The 21799-nt window shown below is 48.3% G+C and overlaps 8 protein-coding genes across 8 annotated transcripts; 6 read left to right on the top strand and 2 right to left on the bottom strand.

The window, feature by feature from the left end:
• Nucleotides 1-578: 578 nt before the first annotated feature.
• On the top strand, nt 579-3292 carry RhiXN_04321 (SCF E3 ubiquitin ligase complex F-box protein grrA; the record flags this gene model as incomplete). The annotated part of the gene is made up of 5 exons (XM_043324138.1): nt 579-1416; nt 1473-1812; nt 1875-1942; nt 2001-2287; nt 2375-3292. The coding sequence occupies 5 exons, from the start codon at nt 579-581 to the stop codon at nt 3290-3292; spliced, it is 2451 nt and encodes an 816-aa protein (XP_043176557.1).
• A 160-nt stretch (nt 3293-3452) lies between these two features.
• RhiXN_04320 (lipoate-protein ligase A) lies at nt 3453-4152 on the bottom strand (the record flags this gene model as incomplete). The annotated part of the gene is made up of 4 exons (XM_043324137.1): nt 3453-3644; nt 3700-3774; nt 3826-4041; nt 4099-4152. 4 exons carry the CDS (start codon nt 4150-4152, stop codon nt 3453-3455), a joined length of 537 nt encoding a protein of 178 aa, XP_043176556.1.
• Nucleotides 4153-5604: 1452 nt separating this feature from the next.
• On the top strand, nt 5605-8036 carry RhiXN_04319 (U3 small nucleolar RNA-associated protein 12; the record flags this gene model as incomplete). Its single annotated transcript, XM_043324136.1, has 5 exons — nt 5605-6747; nt 6807-6896; nt 6950-7498; nt 7558-7738; nt 7834-8036. The coding sequence occupies 5 exons, from the start codon at nt 5605-5607 to the stop codon at nt 8034-8036; spliced, it is 2166 nt and encodes a 721-aa protein (XP_043176555.1).
• A 392-nt stretch (nt 8037-8428) lies between these two features.
• Nucleotides 8429-9547, top strand: RhiXN_04318 (PCI domain-containing protein; the record flags this gene model as incomplete). The annotated part of the gene is made up of 5 exons (XM_043324135.1): nt 8429-8476; nt 8531-8720; nt 8799-8940; nt 8998-9216; nt 9277-9547. The coding sequence occupies 5 exons, from the start codon at nt 8429-8431 to the stop codon at nt 9545-9547; spliced, it is 870 nt and encodes a 289-aa protein (XP_043176554.1).
• Nucleotides 9548-9597: 50 nt separating this feature from the next.
• RhiXN_04317 (PCI domain-containing protein) lies at nt 9598-10038 on the top strand (the record flags this gene model as incomplete). Its single annotated transcript, XM_043324134.1, has 2 exons — nt 9598-9745; nt 9797-10038. The coding sequence occupies 2 exons, from the start codon at nt 9598-9600 to the stop codon at nt 10036-10038; spliced, it is 390 nt and encodes a 129-aa protein (XP_043176553.1).
• Nucleotides 10039-11080: 1042 nt separating this feature from the next.
• Nucleotides 11081-12321, top strand: RhiXN_04316 (uncharacterized protein; the record flags this gene model as incomplete). Its single annotated transcript, XM_043324133.1, has 2 exons — nt 11081-11471; nt 11528-12321. 2 exons carry the CDS (start codon nt 11081-11083, stop codon nt 12319-12321), a joined length of 1185 nt encoding a protein of 394 aa, XP_043176552.1.
• A 3899-nt stretch (nt 12322-16220) lies between these two features.
• RhiXN_04315 (lipid phosphate phosphatase 1) lies at nt 16221-17778 on the bottom strand (the record flags this gene model as incomplete). The annotated part of the gene is made up of 9 exons (XM_043324132.1): nt 16221-16588; nt 16644-16731; nt 16792-16926; nt 16980-17047; nt 17100-17218; nt 17278-17355; nt 17408-17436; nt 17481-17564; nt 17623-17778. 9 exons carry the CDS (start codon nt 17776-17778, stop codon nt 16221-16223), a joined length of 1125 nt encoding a protein of 374 aa, XP_043176551.1.
• A 347-nt stretch (nt 17779-18125) lies between these two features.
• RhiXN_04314 (chromosome transmission fidelity protein 1) lies at nt 18126-21160 on the top strand (the record flags this gene model as incomplete). The annotated part of the gene is made up of 13 exons (XM_043324131.1): nt 18126-18158; nt 18212-18289; nt 18339-18554; nt 18598-18816; nt 18866-18989; nt 19042-19138; nt 19190-19299; nt 19350-19597; nt 19669-20241; nt 20305-20397; nt 20448-20554; nt 20605-20785; nt 20843-21160. The coding sequence occupies 13 exons, from the start codon at nt 18126-18128 to the stop codon at nt 21158-21160; spliced, it is 2397 nt and encodes a 798-aa protein (XP_043176550.1).
• Nucleotides 21161-21799: the final 639 nt, after the last annotated feature.

Here is a 21799-nt window from a genome sequence, read left to right as displayed (position 1 = left end):
TTTGTATCTCAATGGACTAGTCATGGATTTCGTCTACGATACTGTGTGACACTGCAAGATTGCCGAATACCGTCACGTGTAAAGGCGGGATTTATTTATTCTCGCGTTCCAATTAATACCCGGAATCCTATTGTCCTCTCATACACCCATGACCATTATCATGTACCACGGGTGACCAAAGTTCGCCTGAGTCGAGTTGTGCTCGCAGTTAGTCAGGATAAACACCTGTTAGAAAGACGCTCAGGAGGTTTTAATGTCACGTGACGAGACAGCGAACCCATCAGCGCCACTACTATACCTCTGGCTCAAGGGATCTTAGACATCCTGCCGTCCACCATCTTGAGTGTGTCGTATCGTCCGACCACTCATATTTCCCCACATTTCGTTGAATCCAATTTAAATCCGCATCTCTCATTTGGACTCACTGCTCCCACATTACTCAAAGGCAGTTACCCCTAAGTGCCCCTGAGCGTACGTGTTCACACCCGACTGAATCGAGTGGTGCCAAACCAAGCCCCCCGATATACAAAATGTGAGTCAAGTATATATTTCTGACGACTAGGATTCACCCTGTATAGATGTTCATATCTTCAAACAGGCCAACTGCATCTCCTGCGATTTCCGTGACCTCGGTCTCGGACGACGACGAGGATTTGGAGAACTCGGCATTCTATCTCGACGGTGACAACAAGACTCGGGTTTTGCCGGCTCAATTCTCTTCGCGCCTTAGTTCATTGTCCATCTCAGAGCCGAGGGATCGCACAGCAGCATTATCACTTGCCAATAGCCTTCCACCAGAAGTTCTTATCCATATTTTCCGCCTCATACCCCTCCTCAAGGATCTATATGCGTGTCTCCTAGTTTCACGGACGTGGTGTGCATGTGCCGTTGAGTTGATGTGGCACAAGCCAATGGCAACCAAAGCCTCATCTCTTTGGAAACTTCTCAACGCATTTGGTCGAAATGACCTCACATTCCGCTACGCCTCATTTGTTCGAAGGCTTAACTTCATGGCCTTTGGAAGCGAGCTCAACGATCATATGGTCTCCCGCATCGCGGATTGCACGCGCTTAGAGAGGCTTACTTTGGTCAACTGCACCAATCTCACGGACGAATCACTCGTAGCCATTCTTAGCAAGATGCCCAATTTGGTGGCTCTCGACCTTACGAACGTATCATCAGTCTCAGATAGGAGCATAGCCGCCCTTGCGTGTACTGCGTCTCGGTTACAGGGCATCAACCTTGGTGGCTGTAAACTGGTTACGGACGAGGGAATCATCCAACTCGCGACCCATTGTGTCTTGCTCCGCCGAGTCAAACTGGCTGGCCTTCAAGTAACGAACCGAAGCGTTATTCATCTCGCTAGGCAATGCTCCCTTCTACTCGAGATGGATCTTAATGGCTGTACGGCCATTAGTAATGATGCTATCCGTGAATTGTGGTCCTGCTCGGGTCACATTCGAGAACTCAAGCTCGGCCTGATTGGGCCGCGTTGACCGACGACGCATTCCCCGTTCCAGCCGACTCACAACCCAGGATGATTACCAGCCCAAATGGCAGCCAATCGCCTCCTCTCCTTCTGCCCCCGGAGACCGGGTTGACGATGACCCGCAGCTTCGAGCACCTTCGTATTTTGGATCTCACTGGCTGTGTTTCTCTCACCGATGCTGCCGTTGAGGGTATCATTTCCGTCGCTCCGAAGATCCGAAATCTTGTTTTGGCCAAATGCACACTCTTGACGGACAATGCGATTGCGAGCGTGTGTAAACTTGGCCGATACCTGCACTATTTGCATCTGGGACACGTTTCCTTGTAAGCATGGTCTTCTCACAGCTGCCGCTCCTGAAGCCTCCCACTAATTTCATACTCAATAGAATTACAGATCGAGCAGTCATTCAACTCGCCCGAACCTGCACGCGTCTACGATATGTTGACTTGGCGTGTAAGTACCTCGAACCTTTCACATCCATTGTTATTCTGATTACTATCTACTCGGACAGGCTGTACCCAATTAACGGACCTGTCCGTATCAGAACTTGCCACCCTTGTCAAGCTTAGGCGAATCGGACTGGTGCGGGTTATCAACCTGACAGATCAAGCGGTCTTTGCTTTGTCCGAACGACAATCCTCCCTCGAGCGGATACACTTGTCCTACTGTGAACAAATCACTATCCCTGCGATTCACTTTTTGCTGCAACGACTACACAAGCTAACGCATTTGAGCTTGACTGGAATTCCAGCGTTCAGGAGGGAGGAACTGCAGAGATATTGCCGGACACCACCCAGGGTACGTGTGTTTACTGTTGTCAGTCCACTGCGGCGTCACAGTCCTGTGGTTCTGGCCTAGTGATCGTGTGGCTGACCCTCTGCACAGGAATTCAACCCAAGCCAACGAGCTGCGTTTTGCGTCTATTCTGGCAAGGGAGTTGCGGACCTACGTAGATATCTCGAGTACTTAAGCTCAACTGTTGATGGCATGCGGGGCCCAACTACTTCTGATACAGAGGATGAGGGTGACGACGACGATATTTCCCAACTCGAAGACTTCATCACATATCCCCAACTGCCTAATACAGGTGCCGTACATCCCAACGGACAGCCCGCAGGCCCTTCCCAAGCTTCTAACCAGAGAACTCCTGACACCAACCCTACCCATTTTTCGACTTCGAATTTGAACCTGGGTATAGCTAGCGGCCAGTCAGGAGAAATGTATGCGCCAGTACCATACAGACCAGGAGAATCAAGCTCTCCAACCGCAACAATCGTGGGGGGCTCAAGGCGTATTGTCTCTGGTAACTCCTCGGCCTCTGCTTCTTCTGTGGGGATTCCGACGCCAGACTTGGTCTTTGCGGAAAGTGGCGCATCTCTGTCAAGTGGTGCAACTATCCGAGCACCACCAAGGCAAAATAGTCCACTGAGGGTATCACACCCTGTGTATTTTGCATCCACTTCATCCCACCATTTGATCGATACATCTCAGCCTGAACCTACCACGCTGCCTGGAGATCGGGTATTGGCGCACAGTGTACGTGAAGCGCTCAGCGGCGGAGATATTAGTGGCTACCAAGTTGGTCCAGAGGGGGGAAGCGACACAGATACTCCAGCAAGCGTATCCGGTGTTAATACGAGTTCTAGCGCAGGCCCAAGCTCCAGTACCAGCAACAACACCGGACGCGGGCGGTTGAGGATGCTGCGTGTTTCGGATTATGCCAACGCGCTACCCTGGAAGAGGAGCAGTCGAAGAGGAAACGGCGATGGAGATGGAGATGCCGGTGGTAGCGGGAATGCGTAATAAGCGGGCGAAAGCAGCTTTACGGACAATTCATTCAGCGCATGTATATTTTGTGCGAGTAACTTTGCCTTTTTTTTTGTTGTACTGTACTTCTCTTTTCGCGGTGTTTGTAAACCCACACTCCTACTCCCTCGGGGTGTAAATAGAAATAATTGGTGAGCTACATCTCACGACGGAGCCATGTGAGGAATTGATCTATGTAACTTGGAGAACCAGTATATGATTTTAGGAGAATCTCTTCAGCGGTTTCGAGCGTTCCATAGCGTAAACCGACTAGCGATGTATCCGGGATGGCTAAACCTTTGATTTGACAACGTGTGATAAGACCTCGTTTGGATGTTAGATGGACGTTCTGTGAAGAGTGTCAGGAAATTCTGGGGGCTGAATAAATTGCTTGATAGGCTTACAACGTCACCCCAAGAAAACGATGTGTGCATGTCATGTGTAAATTCTGGAGTTTGACCGAATCGCCACTCCCAACTCTGCTATATGATCAAACACGGACAGCTTTTATAGATTCGAATAGTACTCACACGCAACTCTTCGGCGCCTTTAACTACGAATTCATTCCCGGACTTCGAGTCAACTTGCACAACTTGGTCATCCCAATAATCATCGGGGTAATATTTCTCCCGGAACGCCCGGGTAACGCACTCGATAAAGAGATCGTGTGTGATTGTCGAAGAGGACGAGGCGAGGTTTGCAACTGGGGATCGAACAGACTCGACACCTTTAGTGTGAAGGGAAGTCTAAATGCACTGAGTATAACTGAATGCGCAGGATGGTGGTGATAGCAGAACCCATACCTTGGTATTTCGAAGCAAGTTTCCAAGGCGGTCCAGTTGCGCATTAATAAGCATTGTCCCATGATGATACGCTCGTTTATTTATAATTTTGTACGCTGACCCCGAAACGTATCGAGTTTATTGTGGTAAGACTCGGAGCACTGAATTCAAGGCATACACAAAACTCATCTTTTTCCCGTGCACAACAATGTCATGTCGCTCGTTAACGTATGCGGGGATACTGATATCCCGCGAGTTGAGTGCCGATGCGACGAGTTGGGCGTTAGCATCCCTGGTGAACGTTTCCCGAGGGACCATTACGCTGTAATTTGTGTTTCCTGTATCCTGGGTGCATTTGTTTGACCGACTCATTTTAGTAATGTGAAGGAAACAATAGAACATACGTGATATACGGTTCCTCCTCCACTTCTTCTGCGTACGAATTCGACTCCAGACTCACGAAGTGAGGTTTGATTGATCTCTTTCCATGGGTTCTGTCCATCGATGAGTGGTTAGGCCTTGCCGACCAACTGAAGTAATTACCTGATTCCTTCCTATTATGACGCTTTCCTTATTCCTATACATGAATAGTATAGATAGAGCGGGGTCTGTATGCCTGAATAACCTAGGTAAAAACAGGCGATTAATAAATGGATTCTCAACAAGGACAACATGACTACCATTCTTCATAACTCAAGTTAAAGTACGGATCGTTTGATAAAGACACGTAAACCTTGGGGGAGGATGAGACGGTTGTGAACGTTCGTGCTCGTAGGCCGCGGGTGAGGAATAAGGGGGAAATCATTGGCGGCGGGTCATCACGTGTTGTGATTCCTTGCCTGAGCAACGTTTCCCGAATGAAGCTCGCATTTACGGTGCAGTATGCATTTATATATTTGATTGATTGAAGGTAATTGTAGCATATAGTCTTATTAGTGCTGTCTTGTCGGGAGATAAATTATTTGATTTGACCGTGTTTTGCGGCTAGTAGACACTCAAAGTTACTTACCGCCCGTTTTTACGTGTGCAGGCAACGTTTAAGATGGGTCGAATTATCGTATCGATCTGTCACTGAGACGGAGCCAGGAGATGATGATTCAGCAGGGATGAAGAGAGGAGGCCGCACGGACCCAGGGAGCAGGGTATAAGAAGCGCCGGGAGTGGTGACTGAAATCTTCATACTTACCTTGACGGCATGTCTGCCTTCATGTACTTGTGGGCATGAGGTGTGGGGGCCGGCCATAGCACGGCGTCCACCTCGGACTTAACAGCTGGCACCTGCATCTTGTCTAGTCCATCGGGCTAGGCACTGTCTCAATCTTTTCCTGACCTGCGCTGGCCCTCGGGCTGGCCGGGCTCTCCTCTATTTTACAAGTTTGGCAAGGCCTAACCCTAAGCTAGAATACGAGGGTAGTTTGATCCTGATTAGTCACATAGAGTACAATTAGTCATACATCTGGCACTGCCACTCCCAAATTTTTGGATGACATTTTATGAATTCGATCTTCACAACATTGGCCGGCCAGCATGCGCGACAAAAGGGCAAAGAACAAGGGGGCTAAACCCCCCACCGACAGAGCTGTTGGCACTTCAGCGCTTGCGCAGCCGTCATTGTCTTCACCGGCTTCACGTCTATCGTCATTTTCGCCCGATGGGGGATTATTTGCGTTTCTGTCACTCGCTGTGGACAAGCACCGACTGAGGGTATACGATGTGACCACCGGAAGTGCAGTTGCGGACCATACATTTGATGCTGCTCGGGTAACGGCCCTCGTATGGGGAACATTCGAGCTCACAGATGAAACCAAGGCCAGCAAGAAACGAAGGAAACGAAAGAGCCAAACCACAAACGATGCTCCCGAAGCTCCCTCGGCCATCCAGCTTGTCGCTCTTGGCTTGTCAGATGGGTCCACTATACTCTACTCCCCCACCCAAGGTGCGGTCGTCCGTACATTATCCAATCCGGCACATACAGCGCCAATCACCTCCCTCGCTCCGCATAACGATTCCCCCAGTCATCTCTGGGCAGCCTCGGAGGATGGCACAATAAGATATTGGAATATTCCAACCTCTACTTCAAAAGATGTCGCCACTTCGACTCCGTGCGCGGCATTAGCACCCCGCCCAGGCATCACAGAGACCAAGGATGGCGCCACCCATTTGCTTACGGCCCAAACTACTATCCAGCTCCTACCCATATCGTCCGACGGAACAGCACAAACCGAACTCATAACTGTACCCGGTCACGCATCCCCCGTTATGGCTCTTGTCTGGGACAAAAATTCATCTGGGCCGGCTCAGCGCTTCATTTCTGCAGCTGAAGACGATCGGGTGGTTAGCGTTTGGGATGCCGCAAGCGGGAAAATGGTTGCCTCGGTTCCCCTCGATTCGGAGGCACGTCATGTTACATTCGGAGTCGAGTCTGAGGTCTCAATCTTACTTGCACTCGCTGTTTCCGGGAAAGTATCTCTCTACACTTTGCCAGAAGGCGTCAAATCAAAGGGAGTCTCGACCCTTTCACCTCAGTCGGTTATTAATGTCGAATACGCTGGGAAGAAGGGCGGCGACCCCACGGCAGCTGATGTCGTAGCAGTTTCATTTGTTCCCGAGAATCAAGGCAAAGTTGTTCTGGCACGGCTAGTAGGAGTTAAACCCGTGTTTGACACAGTGGTGAGTATTTCCTTGGTCCTTACCGTTCATCAAGTGCTAAGCTGGATCTTCAAATTTAGGACTACCGGGATGAGAGCGGGAAGATCCTGCCCGAAATAAAATTGACCCACAAATCAGCTAATGCTGGTCTCACTCCCGACACCAACGGCGTATGTAGTGTCGTTATTTCGTATCTTGTCAAGCTCACATGTCATTATATTAGGTCGTTCCTGCCAAACACTACGCTGAGCCCCAATCTCTTACCATCCATAATGGTATTGAGCTGGCTCAGAATCCGTCCGAAGTCCTTCCTGCAACTACTGCTGCCGACCTTGACGTCGAACTCGCTGAGATTACCCTTAGCGAAAGGAACAAGGTTCTTGCTGACCAGCCCAGCTCCACCTCTGGCCAAAAACGAAGACATGACTCTCCCTCTGACGAGCCTGAACCCTCTACATCCAAATCCAACAAAAAGGGACTCCAAGTTCCAGCCCATTCGCTCTCCCGCACTCTGACTCAGGCCCTTCACTCTGGAGATAATGCTCTTCTTGAAACATGCCTTGCTCACGGTGACGCCAACCTCATTCGAAATACCGTACTCCGTCTGCCACCCACGCTCTGTGTTCCCTTGCTACAGGCGTGCGTCGAACGACTAGGGCGAGGTGCGAGGGGTGAGAAGGGAGGAGGTGCAGGTGCGAGTGCGCAAAGGGGTACCTCGTTAATACGATGGGTCAGGGCGGTCCTAATTTGTCATTCTGGGTTTCTGATGACGGTAAGTCTGTATTTACTGTTTGAGCGTTTGCGCCGTCATTAAGCGTATGCGTTGCACAGATACCGGACTTGGTTTCGAGGCTGGCTTCGTTGCATGCTACTCTTGGTGCTCGATTGGCCTTGCAAGACCGATTGCTGGCCCTTAACGGTCGCTTGGACTTGGTTCTTTCGCAGATTGATGTTCAGTCTGCTCCTCGGGCTGCTATAGACGAAGAGATAATTATGAAGAAAAAGAAAGTTCGTAGGAAGGCGCCACGCTATGTTGAAGGAGAGAGCGAAAGCGAAGATGCCATGAGTGTAGATGAGGACGAAGCTGATGATGAAGATGAAGATGAGATGAGGATGAGGATGAGGATGAGGACGATGAAGAAGGGAGTGTGGAGGAGATTGGGCTTGGGAGTGGGGATGAGGAGGAAGACGATGATGAAGACGAAGATGATGAGGATAGTGACGAAGATGGCCCCAAAATCAATGGCTTCATCGATGATGAAGCTGAAGAGGACTACAGTGAGGACGAGGAGAGTAGTGCCGAAGAGTAGTTTGAAGGCCGGGTGGTTATATGCATTGTATATGGTGGATTTGAATCTATATTCGTGTATTGTTCAATTGTATATGATCTTAAAGACCCACTTTTTGCCTATGGAGACTTATTCAGGTATGAAACAGTTAGTTTCGGGGGCTCCTCTATGTTATCAGGTCGGAGTCAGGTACTCGTGATAGCTCAATTTTAATGTGTTTCCTTGGTGGTGCACCAGCGAATAATTAGTTGAAACAAAGGGTTTTACAATCCTCCCAGCATTCATTCCGTGTTGCTATGCGTTCAGCCACTTGATGTGCCTATGTGGCTAGATCACCTTCCAAATTGAGAAAAATGGGCGCTTGTTGTTAGAAAATTGATGCTTGATCTACGACCTCAACCAAGTCCATCACGATGGCCGACGCAGTAGCTGTATTCTCCGAGGGCACCTTTGAGGAACAGGTAAATCACCGAAATCAACGGGTAATCATATCGATTAAACATGTTTATGCTCAGATCCAAGAGCTGGTTAATTACCTTGCAAGAGGGCTTGCAGACGACAGCGAACAGCCTATATCCGACCATTTCAAGACGCGTTACTCACTCCCGAGGGACAAACACCCTTATCACAAGATGCCGGGCGCAAGAAAAAGGTTATTGGATGACTCGGAAAAGGTTGTAGGATTGGGCGAAGGAAGCGATCGAGGTATGTGCCATAAAAAAAATTGAAATCCAACCCTTGCGCGCGCATCTGAGGCGACCTTGGAACACCCTGTCCGTATAGAAATCGAGGGTTTCTTCAATCTGCTCAACTCTCATTTGGTTGCACTTTTTACTGAGACCTCGGAGTTGGAGCCCCATGTCACTGCTTTGGTGGACGCAGTGCTGGGTGCACCTGAAACATTTACCGGGATCAAGTATCGGGTGTGAGTTTGTCATTCGCCCCAGTTATATCGTCTAATTTTGACAATTAATATCTGCAGGCTGTCCAACTTGTTCAATAGCCTTCCCCGCTCATCTCCTTTGCGGCAGCATGTATACCGGGCATTACTGAACATGGCATCGAATGAAGGCGATTTAGAAGTACTCCAAGTTAACCGAACAGATGTAAACCGATGGCTCTCCGAGTGGAATATCAGCGACCAAGACAAATCGGCATTCTTGGACGCAGTTGCGGAGGCGTTCCGCAAGGCCGGAGACATGTAGGTCTCCCCCACATTTTGAAAATTCACCGCTGAGTTCTAACCCGAGCTAAACCCCAGTGATACGGCATACGGGTACCAACTTGCTTACCTCCGCTCGGTTTCTGCTTCGTCTCCAAAAGCACTCGAAGCTTCGACCCGGGTGATTTCATCGGCGGTTTCTGAGCCCTCGATATTCGAGCTTGGTAGCCTTCTCCGAGTGGATACCCTTCAGGCTGCCAAAGACCATCCTCTGTTTGCTCTCCTTAGGGTGTTCACGTCAGGAGATTTGGCACAGTTCCATGAATGGGAGGCCAAGCATGCATCTACATTGTCGGAATTCGGCAAGTGATCTTCGTTGTCCAAACAATACGCGACGCTTATTCAGTTGGCAACATAGGGATGGACAAAGATACGCTGCTCCGAAAGATCCGCCTCTTGACATTGGCTTCTATTGCGTCCGGGAAGATTGGGCGCGATGTCCCATATGCCGAAGTCGCTTCAGCATTGCAAGTTGAAGATACCCAAGTCGAAACGTGGGCTATTGATGGTACGTTCTATACGTCATGGCGCAGATCCATCATCCTGACAGAATCAATAGCCATTCGACACAAGCTAATTGGGGGTAAGCTGTCCCAAGCTACCAGGTCGATCCATATCACGCGTTCTTCGACTCGTGCGTTCGAGGTATCTCAGTGGCAAGATCTGGAGGCCCAGCTTCTACAATGGAAAACCAATTTGGGTGAAGTGGGCAAGGTGATTGCCCAAGCCCGCAAAACAGCTGCAGGGTCTGGTACAAGTTCTGGAGCCACGAGGACTGCTGTCGCAGAAGTGGGTGCTTAGGGCTATGGGATGTACCTTGCATGAGTCTGCCCCCACTATGGGTGGCCCGATGTAATTCTAATGAGTAAGCTTATATTGAACAGCATGTGAGGGGGGAACCCTCGGGAATAAAATTATGGAGGGGATCATCATGATAATCTCCGAATTGGTAGCATCATGCCTCAAGGCCTCTCGTCTATATTTCGGTTTCTTAGCTCGTGTGTTTCGCTCAGCTCGGTTCGGTTCTGATTGGTCTTTGTGTACAGGAGAAGGCACAGCACCAGTAGAACACCATGGCAGCCACGTGTTTGCCGACACGCCTCGGGAGGTGCCAGAAAATTTTTTAAGCTTTGTCCTTGATATCTTTTCCAACATAGGAAGTTAAGCGCCCGCGTGACACTAATAGCGATGACGATTTCGCCTCGAGGCTTGAAAAAACACTCGGAAGGCACTGCCGGACGTTTAGTTATCGACCCAATCTAGTTTATCACACCTTTGATATACAACTGATCGTGGGGCTGGGTTCTATGTGGAATGAGCTGGGTGAGAAATTGCTTTAAGTGGCCACTCTGGGAGCGCTCTGTCCTCCACTTTCTCCCCCTCTCCCTTCCGCCCTATGCACTCTAGCCCTGGAATATGATCAGAGTTGGATTCTGAATCTCACTATCATTTGTTTACCCACTGCCGCCTGCAATTATCTGTGGTGTCTCTTCACCGACCAATATGTGTTTCGAACGAGCGAGTGGATTACGCTACCGGCTATGCGGCTGCGTCGAGATCTTGTAAGTCTGCGATACTATTTGATCGTATACATGGTCACCTAACCTATGCGTCTCGCCTCCAAAGGGAAGTCGAGTTCGTTGATTGTCTCCTTCCTTCATGTCGCCAGAGCATATGCCATCCAGAGGATTGTCAAGGAATTCTTTGTCCCTGCACTATCAAGCTTGGTCCTCGCGTGTTGCTAATCAAGCCGCCCGCGAACCGTCGCTGTGACAAGTGCGAGCTACAAAGGTGCGCTTTTTGTTTACTGTGCTGGTGTGCATACATGCATTAAACTTGGACTATGCTTAGTATTACCCCACTTCCGACAAAGGTGCACCGGTCCCGTCACAAGCGCGACACGCGCGAGCGACATCCTGCGCGCCAACCTTGCGAAGTCATCTATGAGGTCCCTCGTACCAAGACCCGCACAAGGGACGTCGATCGTCCTAGGGCAAAGGAAAGCCGTCGCCCTCTCGGCGTGTCGAATAGCAAGCCTGTTCCAGCCGTTAGTCCGGAGGCGACTCAGACCCCTGGTACGATACCCTCTAGACAACCCTCTCTTCTCCCTCCTCGCCCCTCGAATCCTTATCCTCCGTCGAGCGCAAGTAGCCAAGCCAGTTCAGGCACCCGTCCGCCCACAAGCAAAGCCACTCCTATCCCAATTAAATTCCCTTCCGCACCCCCTCGACCCCGTCCTCTGTTTCTCACAATCCCCTACCAATAATCCCCGACCCTTCGACCAGGCCAGCTTCCAGCCGAACCTCATCTACTCCATCCACTTCGTCGTCGTTAGGGTCAATTGCAAAGACAGGGACGACTGGTCAACCTCTTCCCTCAATTCCCTGGCCTTCCACAGCCGCCCCCACACGAAACGGTACTCCTACGAACGATTCATATTATGCGCCACTCGACCCACTTGGATCACCCAAACCTAATGTTCCTCCCGCTGTCGATTCTCCCCGTTCATTCATGACCATGTCATCCCGATCATGGAGAACGGCCACCCGGAGCACAACTGAGTCGAACCCTCGGTCTACTGCCGAGTCTCAAGAGGATCATCCAGTTCAGAGTGAACAAGCGAGCACTCTTAGTTGGAGCTGGAAGCGGACTGGCCTATCGCGGCCGATCGATGGATCGACGCCGCTGGTACCACTTCCTTTCCCTTCTACTCCCGCACCCCCACCATCAGAGCGCCGATCATCCTTCACCAGCGCAAGTACTCGTCCTCGCGTCGTAGCTGCACCATTCATCTCTCAACCCACTACGCCAACCGACCTCTCTTCTCGTTCTTCATCCAAATCGTCATCTCAACAACTACCGACTTCCCCCACCCCTCATCCCAAACGACCTAAACTTGGTTGGACTGCCTCTTCTCTTATGGCTGTACTCCCTCGAGTTCCGTCGCGCTCTTTGAAATCTGGTAGTGGCCGTGAAGCATCCCCAGTATTGGTCGAGTATCCCATATCCCCTCTCCCATCCGAAATATCAATTCATCCCCAACCCCGTCCCCGCCGGTCGTTCCTGCGTAACCCGTGGAAGTAGTCGCCTATCTAGCCGTGTATAGGATCTGTGATTCTATGCACGCTCATTACCAACCTGGCAGACCCTTGAACGTCCACAGCACGTAGGTAACACAGGCGACGACAGCTCCGAGAGCTACCACTTGCTGGCCAGCACCCTTACACATCCATCTCTGTGTTCTGAGAGCACGTCCGTTCCGTCACGTTGAGCCGTGCACAGTTGAAATCGGCCCACGCACATGCCTACGCCTACGCCCAGGCTCAGCTCCCAGCTACGTGGTGCATGATACAGCTCTTCTCATTCCCCTCCTCCGCGAGTTGTGGTATCCTTACTCCATATGGCCCTTTACCTACCCTTCGGTACGATCTACTAGTCCCAGCCGGGCAGCTGGTCGGCTTCTAGTTGGTGAGTTCAAAGTAAATTATGGTCCGAGTCAATTAGCGGGCTAACTTTTGTCTCTCTCACAGAGTTGTAGTTGCACCCTTTGCTATTGATTAAGGAACGGTTGAGCCGTGCTAGTTCGCGGCTCCCGAATGCTCCAATTGAGAGCACCGTAAATCAATGGCCGATGGTCGTGCCCGCCACTAGGATCCGGCCCAGTCTCGAACTGGCTAATAGCTCTAGCTAAAGGTAGCGTGTCCGCCATAGACTAGCAACCAATTGGTATGCCGGTACTATCTCAACCGCAACGCCAGACGATGCATGTACCTACGTTGAACCAAATGACTAATGATTTCATGACCTATACTTACAGTGGGTGTACGCGAGAATTATGTACAGGAAGATCCTACACAGAATGCGAAGCCATTGAGGTATAATGATTTAAAAGCGCTGATTAACTGTGCAACGTTTTCATTTTTTAAACTATTCGAAATTTGAGCCTGGATGTCGGCGACAGCAGCACCAGCTGTTGGGGCTGGTTAGTTGGGGCATGATCTGCGGAATCACAGCACCAGAAGTTTTCCAATATACTACTGGGCACGGCACACATAGGGGTGCTACTTATGCTCTCGAGGCTGTTACGGACCGTGAGTTTGATACGTGCGTTAGAACAGTTGTCTAATCCGCGACTATTCAAACTAATTAGGTACCCTGTCTTGCCCCGTATTTTGACCCAGTAATTTACCCGGGTTAGGGGTAAAGATACAGTGGATTAAGGTTGGCCAAGGTGGAGCGTTTTTGCCCCTTCCCAAGCAAATATACTTTCCTATTTGAAAAGCAGGTAGAGACATTGTGTATGCATTTGGCGGCTGGTTTATACCCTATGGTAACATCGAAGCCATCCCATATTTAATGCTCACATATTTCGTTCTGGACATCGATCCGGCCACCGGAGTGGGATTTGGGAGACCGTTTAAAAGTGGGAATACCATACTGGGCGGCCACCATAAGAGCATAGCTTCTGATTTGCAAATTCAGTGTTTAAACTAGTGACGCGATGGAATGTAAATCTACGCATAAACCTATCTATGCATTACTAGTGTCCATAAATATCGTTATTAAAATCAATTGAAATCAAAGTACACCGTTACAACTTACAATGCGTACTACACAAATCCGGCAACAACCAGTAACCCCTATCACAACTTGCAAGATGCAGCAGTCACGGGACGATACTTAGCATCTGATTCTGAGAGTTTACTGTGTTGAGGATTTCCGTCTGACCGAATTTGACATTCAAATCTTGCAACTTGGAGCCCACATATGTCAATACCACCAAGAAACCAACGTAAGTGTATCTTCACCTATGGTTGCAAATACGACCCCCGCGTGGATATGGCGCTTGTCCGATTCTATACAGCACAGGTCACTATCCAAGGATTCGCCAACAGCATGTATGCGCGTATCTGTGTATCTGTATGCAGCTAGAATAAATAGTGACTCAACTTGTTCATATACAGATTTGCAATCAGTGACAACTCTATGTCTAGGCATCAAATAATCGAATGTTTCCGACACCTCGTGCATCAGTTTGTACCTGGATTCACCAATCCACAGCCCTATGTACCTATTGACATAATACCAGGCTTTTGGATGCTCTGTCGGATATCGGCGGTCGTGGTAAACAAAAGACAGCAGGTTGAGCAAACTAGGTATGGTCAAGTTTACATATACACCTACAGTTCACACGAGAGTCATATGTCGGTCATGTCACCTAGCATAGACGAAGCAAGATCTAACAAAAAAGGCAAAAAAAGCTGCTTTCAGATAGATCTGGGGTCATTTAATTTAGCTGTAAAATACAAACAGAACAAATATACACTAATGTATACGCGGTTAACTTTGTTCATCAAGTCGTGCAAGGCTCCGCCGTACATGTGTCATCATTTCCTAGTACATTAAGCCACAGCCTCAAAAGATCATACCAAGGGGGCAGATGGAAAGATCCTAGAGTAAGTTATTCAGGGGAAACCTCATAGTTCCCGACAACTGCGCGTACCCTGAGTTGTGGTTTGCCAACGCCAACTAAGGAAAAGGCCACCATACATGTGCATCCCCCCAGTCATTCGGGTGAATGATTCCAGGTGGCTTTAACGACAAGAGGTACTGCCCCGAGCCGCAGGGAAAAAAAAATACTGCGACCGATGATACGAAGGATCGCCATTGCTACCTCACTGTCTATAGTTATTGATGTGGTTCAATGTGTTTAAAAAGGTCATGTAAGCCCCGTGAGTAGCACACGGCAAGTAACACAGTAAACTCAACTGTATCTCCGCTCTCAAAGCAGTCCCCAAAGATATGGTCCAGGACTCTTTCGATGCGGGCCTTTAGTCGCATGTCTGATTCAAAGTTGCACCGTCCCAAAAATTCATCCTATTGTCAGGTGGTGAGAAGGTAAGTTATAGAATGGGCTACGAGAAAAGCGTGGCTCAGAATCATCGTTTCGGCGAACGAACTCTCGATTTGAACCCCGGGAATAGACCGAGTATCTCTGGTTTGCTGTTTCTCTTGACGTGGGTGAATGGGCACACGACCTCTCGCAATCCCTACGAAGGGCATGTATATTTTGGCTCTGGAGTTCGTTGCATATGCAGATCTTACCTCCCATACCAAGGGACCTTGTCAACCTGAAAATCAAAGTGTACGTCTTTCGTGAGCTATAGTTGACATGGATGATATGTGATATTACATACCACTGGAATTGAGTTGTTGCTTTTGGAATATTTCGGTTTTCGGCACGGCATTCATCTCCTTGGCTTGTGACTCGATGAGAGGTTCCAAAGGTGGGTCGGCTATGAGTAAACTGTTGGTGACTATGAGACCCCAGCCAGCAAACAATACAACGCGTATCTTCAGGTGCTACTCGCTGTAGATCTTCAATTTTTATTATTATATATCTACAGTAATCGGTTGACCTGTGGCTCTTTAAACCGAATGCTGGGAAGCGTCTCGGACGCTTAAAGTTGCAGGCGGCTCATATTGGGCGAAGATGCCAGGAATGGCCTATGCATAGTATTGTTTTTGTCTGTTTGGGCTTGGTATGCTAAGTATCAGTAAAATTTAACTGCCACGGTAGATATTTGTGGACTGAATTGTAGCACTGTCACACAGGGGGGGGGCGATACAGATATGCTACAGTAGACGTCTATAGACAATTACTTTTCCTGATGCGTCAAAAAGGTGTGAACCACTCACTTCATATTAATATTGAAGCAGGCTTGAAGGCACAAGCGTATTTGTGGGCTCGGAAAAACCCATACTAATGTAGCTTGAGTATTATAAGGTGTATTACCTGAATATAGTAGAATATACCTCTGCTCGCTAAATAATTGATCGAAGTCTTAGTTGGTAAGCTCGCAGAGTAATCATTGGCGCTTATAGTCGGCGCTAACATATTTAGACCTAAGAGAAATTGAATGCAGTGTCCATGTATGTACAGGTAGCCAAAGGGTATATATCTGATGCCCTTTCAGTTATCATTATGCTCCGTAATGAGCCTGGCGTTGGAAATTGGCATCCGCATTGATTAATTCATTTCGAGACCATGCGTCTCCCGGTGCTCCAGCAGGACACCACTCTCGTGGATGTGCGAAAGACGGGAAAGTAGGCACCCCGGTCGCGTACGAGAAGTTCTCTGGAGTAGTTGTCTTGGGCTCCGTATTAATGGCCGACCCGCTCGCGTATCCATCATGTGTTCCGAATGGCGACCATGCCGACTTGGGTCGTGGTAAAGGTATGTGGTTGAAGCGATAGTCCCAAATGGAAGCGTATGACATGCGGAACGCAGAAAGTGCGCCTATCGTACCTATGATAGCTCCAGCAATTACATCGTACCAATGATGTGAATCTTAGGGCGTATTAGTTTCAGCATGTGCCTAGAAGTGCACTGTGAGAGTACGTACTGTCAACTGTTAGAACTCCTCCGATAAGGCAAGCTCCGAGTAAAGGGGCGAGAAAGACGAGTAGCTTATAGAAGTGAGGTCGTTCATTCTGCACAGGATTTGGTCAGTGCCGTGCCGAGATGTGTGGATAGCATTACAGAGCACTAACCGAGAAGATCTTCATCTTGGCGTTGAAATAAAGGCTCAAATAGACATAACCTGCGGCAGCTGCGGTTGTGTGTCCACTGGGGAAAGATTTGGTAGCATCACGCAGGTGCGCTTTGTTGGCATCGGGTGAACATATCTTGGTTTCCTTAGTTGGGTGACCACATGATAAACAGTAACCTATGTACTCACAGAGATATCATACATGATTCCTTGGAAGCCGGTTCCCGATCCAATTCTCGAGAGATCAGGGTTACAAACTTCCAGCGTCGGGTTATTTCGGGTAGTTCATAGCCTTGCAGTGAGACTCACCTGAGAGGAAGTGAGGCCGAAACCCCCCAATCAAAGTTTTGATGAAGACTTGGAATAATGTGGTAGACGCAATGGCCCAGATAACCCCCCAGAACGCAGTATTAAAGTCATAAAACGACCTAAAATAGTTTAATTGAGCATGTGTTGAACACCTTAGAGCGTCGCTTCAAAGACTCACCGAACTCGTATCTGAGCGATAATAAAGAAAAGCGTAGGTATTAATATGGCTAGGAGTGCATCGAGCCAGATAGGAATGCTGGCACCCAAAGGTTAGTGAAACGCCATTTTGAATAACGAGCTGAACACACATAGATTTTCTGCGAGGATAGGAGAACGTCTATTTGTGGTAGGGTAAGAGTATCAATGAACGCAATGCCGCACAGGATAAACAACGTCCCCGTCTTCGCGAAAGATAATAGGAAACTGTCTCGTAGATGCATTGTCGGCCGAGTTTAATCCTAATGCCTAATAGTTCAAGGTAAGGTTGCAGAAAACATAGGATCATGTAACTCGAGATACATACCAGCGCTCCCACGCAAATAACAACCAGTAAGTCGAGCCATGTGTCCTGTACATACTGTCTGAAAGTCGGGAGATGGTCTATAAAGGCAAGTCGGCGCCTGTTGTTCTGTTGAGGGCTATCGTCCAGGTTGGACTGGTGATTAGGGTGTGAGTTCATGGCAGACTGAGGGATCGTACGGTCGACCCCCCGCATTTAACCATCTGCAGGCACTGCATTTTGCATGACGTCGCGAAGCTCTTGGCAGCGCCAATGCGGTCACGGTCCTGCCGATCCATTCCTCGATCCACGTGACCGAGATCGACGCGACACTCTCGCCACCACAGCGTTAACATGAAGTTTTTCATAGATGATCTTCCGGTTAGTTACTAGTCATCAAAGGAGGAAAACCCGGCTGAATATATTTTCAGATAATCTTTCCTTATGAACGAATATACCCAGGTCCGTTCAATCTCACCACCACGGCTTGTAGGGGAATAACATTCACTTAAGAACAATACTCCTACATGTGTGACCTCAAGAGGACTCTAGACGCTACAGTAAGCCCTGTATACTTCGCCGCTCAAAATTAAGAATATTCACACCATGCTAGGGCCACTGTGTCCTCGAAATGCCTTCAGGTACCGGAAAAACTGTCTCCTTGCTATCACTTATTGTCTCTTATCAGCAAGTAAGTTGATCGGCCATGCAAAATAATTGCTGTCTGACATTTCAGATAGTTTTATCCTACAAAACGCAAATTAATATACTGCTCCCGAACGGTTCCCGAAATTGAGAAAGCGCTATCCGAGCTGAAACGTCTCATGGCTTACCGCATTTCGCAAGCAGAGACGCCCGAGCAGAGGATCAAAGAGGAAGCATTCACTGGACTTGGATTAACTAGCCGCAAAAACCTGTGCTTAAACCCAGAAGTATCAAAAGAGAAAAAAGGGAAGGTTGTCGATGCTCGTTGTCGTGATCTCACAAGCTCTCAGGCAGTTGAAAAGGGACGGAATGACCCGGGCAACCATCCGCTATGTGCTTGGCATGAGGCGAGTAATAGTTTTCTCACCTTCGCCTCATACTTCACATTATCCACAGGGCCTCAACGATATGGAGGAAGGGGCTCTCATCCCAGCTGGTATTCACACCTTGGCTGATATATCCAATATGGGTCGTGAGCGAACTACATGTCCTTACTTTACTATCCGTCGAATGGTGAGTTGTCGATTTATGCACTGTAGTAATTGGCACTCAACCACAATAGATGCCATTTGTCGACGTGATCATTTATTCCTTCCATTACCTTTTGGACCCCAAGGTTGCTGAGCAAGTCTCAAAAGAGCTTTCAAAGGATTCTATCGTTGTGTTTGACGAGGCACACAACATAGGTGCGTCATAACTAATACGTGGCGCCAATACTACTTACAAACAGCACATCAGACAATGTGTGTATTGAATCACTTAGTATTGACCTCACCAGACCAATGTTAGAAGCTGCGGCGCGCAGTGTTACACGACTTGGCGAAAAAATTGACGAGTCTGTACTGAATTTACTCTTCTCCAAATCCAAACTAAACCCTTTTTTCAGGATTAAGGCCACAGACGCTAACAGATTACAAGAGGAGTACGAAAAACTTGTTGAAGGGTTGCAGGAAACAGAGAATGACCGTGCAGAGGACGTGGTCATGGCTAACCCTGGTGTGTTGATAGTTTGGGGTCTGCGCTATACGCTAATTGGTGTACGCAAGTCCTTCCTGATGATCTTCTTAAGGAAGCAGTTCCAGGCAATATCAGAAAAGCTGAACATTTTATTGCATTCCTTAAACGATTGGTCGAGTACCTCAAGGCATGTTATCCCAGATTATCCCGAATTATGTCTAACATTGTTGTTACTAAGACCCGAATGCGTGTTTTGCACGTTGTCGCTGAAACCCCGCTCTCGTTCTTACAACATTTGAAAGATATCACGTATATTGAGAGGCGGCCATTACGGCGAGTGTATCCCAACACAATTCCCCGACTTGTTTACTAATTTACCATAATAGATTTTGTGCTGAACGCTTGCAGTCGCTGATACGGACGCTAGAGCTCACACAAATAGATGAATACTCTTCTCTTCAAAAAGTTGCGAATTTTGCGACATTAGTGTCAACGTATGAGAAAGGTAAACATATTCAAGCTGCTCTCGAACTGCGCTCATCAGTAAATCTAGGGTTTTTGCTTATCCTTGAACCGTTCGAGGGTGAGAACACCACCGTTCCGAATCCAATTTTTCACTTTACTTGCCTCGACCCATCTCTGGCCATCAAACCGGTATTTGAGCGCTTCAGTAGCGTCGTTATCACATCCGGTACCATCTCCCCCTTGGATATGTACCCCAAAATGTTACAGTTCACACCTGTCGTGCAAGAAACGTACCCAATGACACTAACCCGCAACTGCTTCCTTCCACTCGTAATTACACGTGGCTCCGATCAGGTTGCAATTAGCAGCCGATTTGAGGTCCGCAACGATCCGAGTGTGGTTAGGAATTTTGGGAGTATTTTGATCGAGTATTGTAAGATTGTCCCCGATGGTGTTGTTGCTTTCTTTCCCAGCTATTTGTATATGGAATCGATCGTTGCTGCCTGGCATGACATGGTGAGCTTTTTTGTGCTTGCTTATATACGCCCTGCTTCATGCCGATTGATGTGATACATCTAGGGCATCTTGAGTGAGGTATGGAAAAACAAGCTTATTTTTGTGGAAACGCCCGATGCAAATGAGACCAGCGTGGCGCTGGAGAATTATCGTAAAGTACATTGTACATTTGACTATAGTTTGACTTTTTCTGACATTTCTGAAAGGCTTGTGATAATGGCCGGGGTGCTGTTCTACTTTCCGTCGCAAGAGGCAAGGTTTCAGAAGGAATAGATTTTGATCACAACTATGGGCGAGCCGTCATTATGTTCGGGTATGTATTCACGTCATTTGTTGATTCTCGGTCTCTGAGCACGCATATAGCATCCCATACCAGTACACAGAAAGTAGGATTCTTAAGGCACGACTAGAGTATCTCCGAGACGCATACCGCATTAGAGAATCGGAATTCCTCGGCTTTGATGCTATGCGCAATGCTGCCCAGTGTGTCGGGCGTGTCCTGCGTGGTAAAACGGACTGGGGATTAATGATTTTCGCGGACAAGGTAAACAAATACTTTTGTCTCGGGTACAAAACATTGACTATCTTTAATCAATCACAGCGATTTGCACGAGCCGACAAGCGTTCTAAGCTTCCCCGATGGATCAACCAGTACATTACGGAAAGTGCCTCGAACCTTTCTACCGATATGGCGCTAGTACAATCCAAACTATTCATGCGTACGATTTCCCAAAGCCATGATGTCGAACAAACTGGAGTATCTCTTTGGACAAAGGAAGATATTGAGGCGCATCAAGCCAAGTTGCGTGCTATGGACCCAGCCGATGTCGAAATGAATGAGGACAAGGATGAGGAAGATGAATACGAGGGCGGAATTTCCGATGCCGTTCTCGCAAACGTGGATTTGGATGACATGTAACTCAGAAACCAGTATTTATATATATCTAATCATAATTGCATCCATTGTACTGTCTTTTTTTTTATCTTTTAGGTATAGAGGATGTACATGTCTATTGCTACACGAACATATGAAAAGCCCCAAGAATTACAAGAAAGAAAGCGACACCAAACAGATGTTGGGATTATGTAATAACCAACGGTGCAGACTTGCTCTTGCAAGTGTTGCACTTTCCAAGAGCATCGCCTGAATGAAACAGTTAGCTGAAATAAACTTAGATGGAGAATAAACATATACCTGTAACCATACGTTCAGGCTGTGTGTAGTATCTCTGACATTTGCACGCCGGTGGCAAACATTTATCGGAATGCTCTGACGAAAAGGCGCACTGGAGAACAAATAGAGCGCGACGCATGCGCATCATTAGATCAGACTCAACACTGACACATAGAGCCGCGCGGGCCTAGATTTGTTTGCCTTACGCGGTGATACATGCAGTCTCGCATGCTTTCATGGACTAGCTGGTTATGCCCGCATTCTCGGTAGGAAATAAACCTGAGCACACGGTTGCACTATTGGATGGTTTACATCCATGGGATGAGCCGGTGCCAGGCATCAGAGTAATTGAGGGGACAAACGCTGACTGACCATTTTCGAAGG

The sequence above is a fragment of the Rhizoctonia solani genome, chromosome 1 (assembly GCF_016906535.1).
Source record: "Rhizoctonia solani chromosome 1, complete sequence".
NCBI classification, from domain to species: Eukaryota; Fungi; Basidiomycota; class Agaricomycetes; order Cantharellales; family Ceratobasidiaceae; genus Rhizoctonia; species Rhizoctonia solani.
This window is presented reverse-complemented; position numbering and strand designations above follow the sequence as displayed.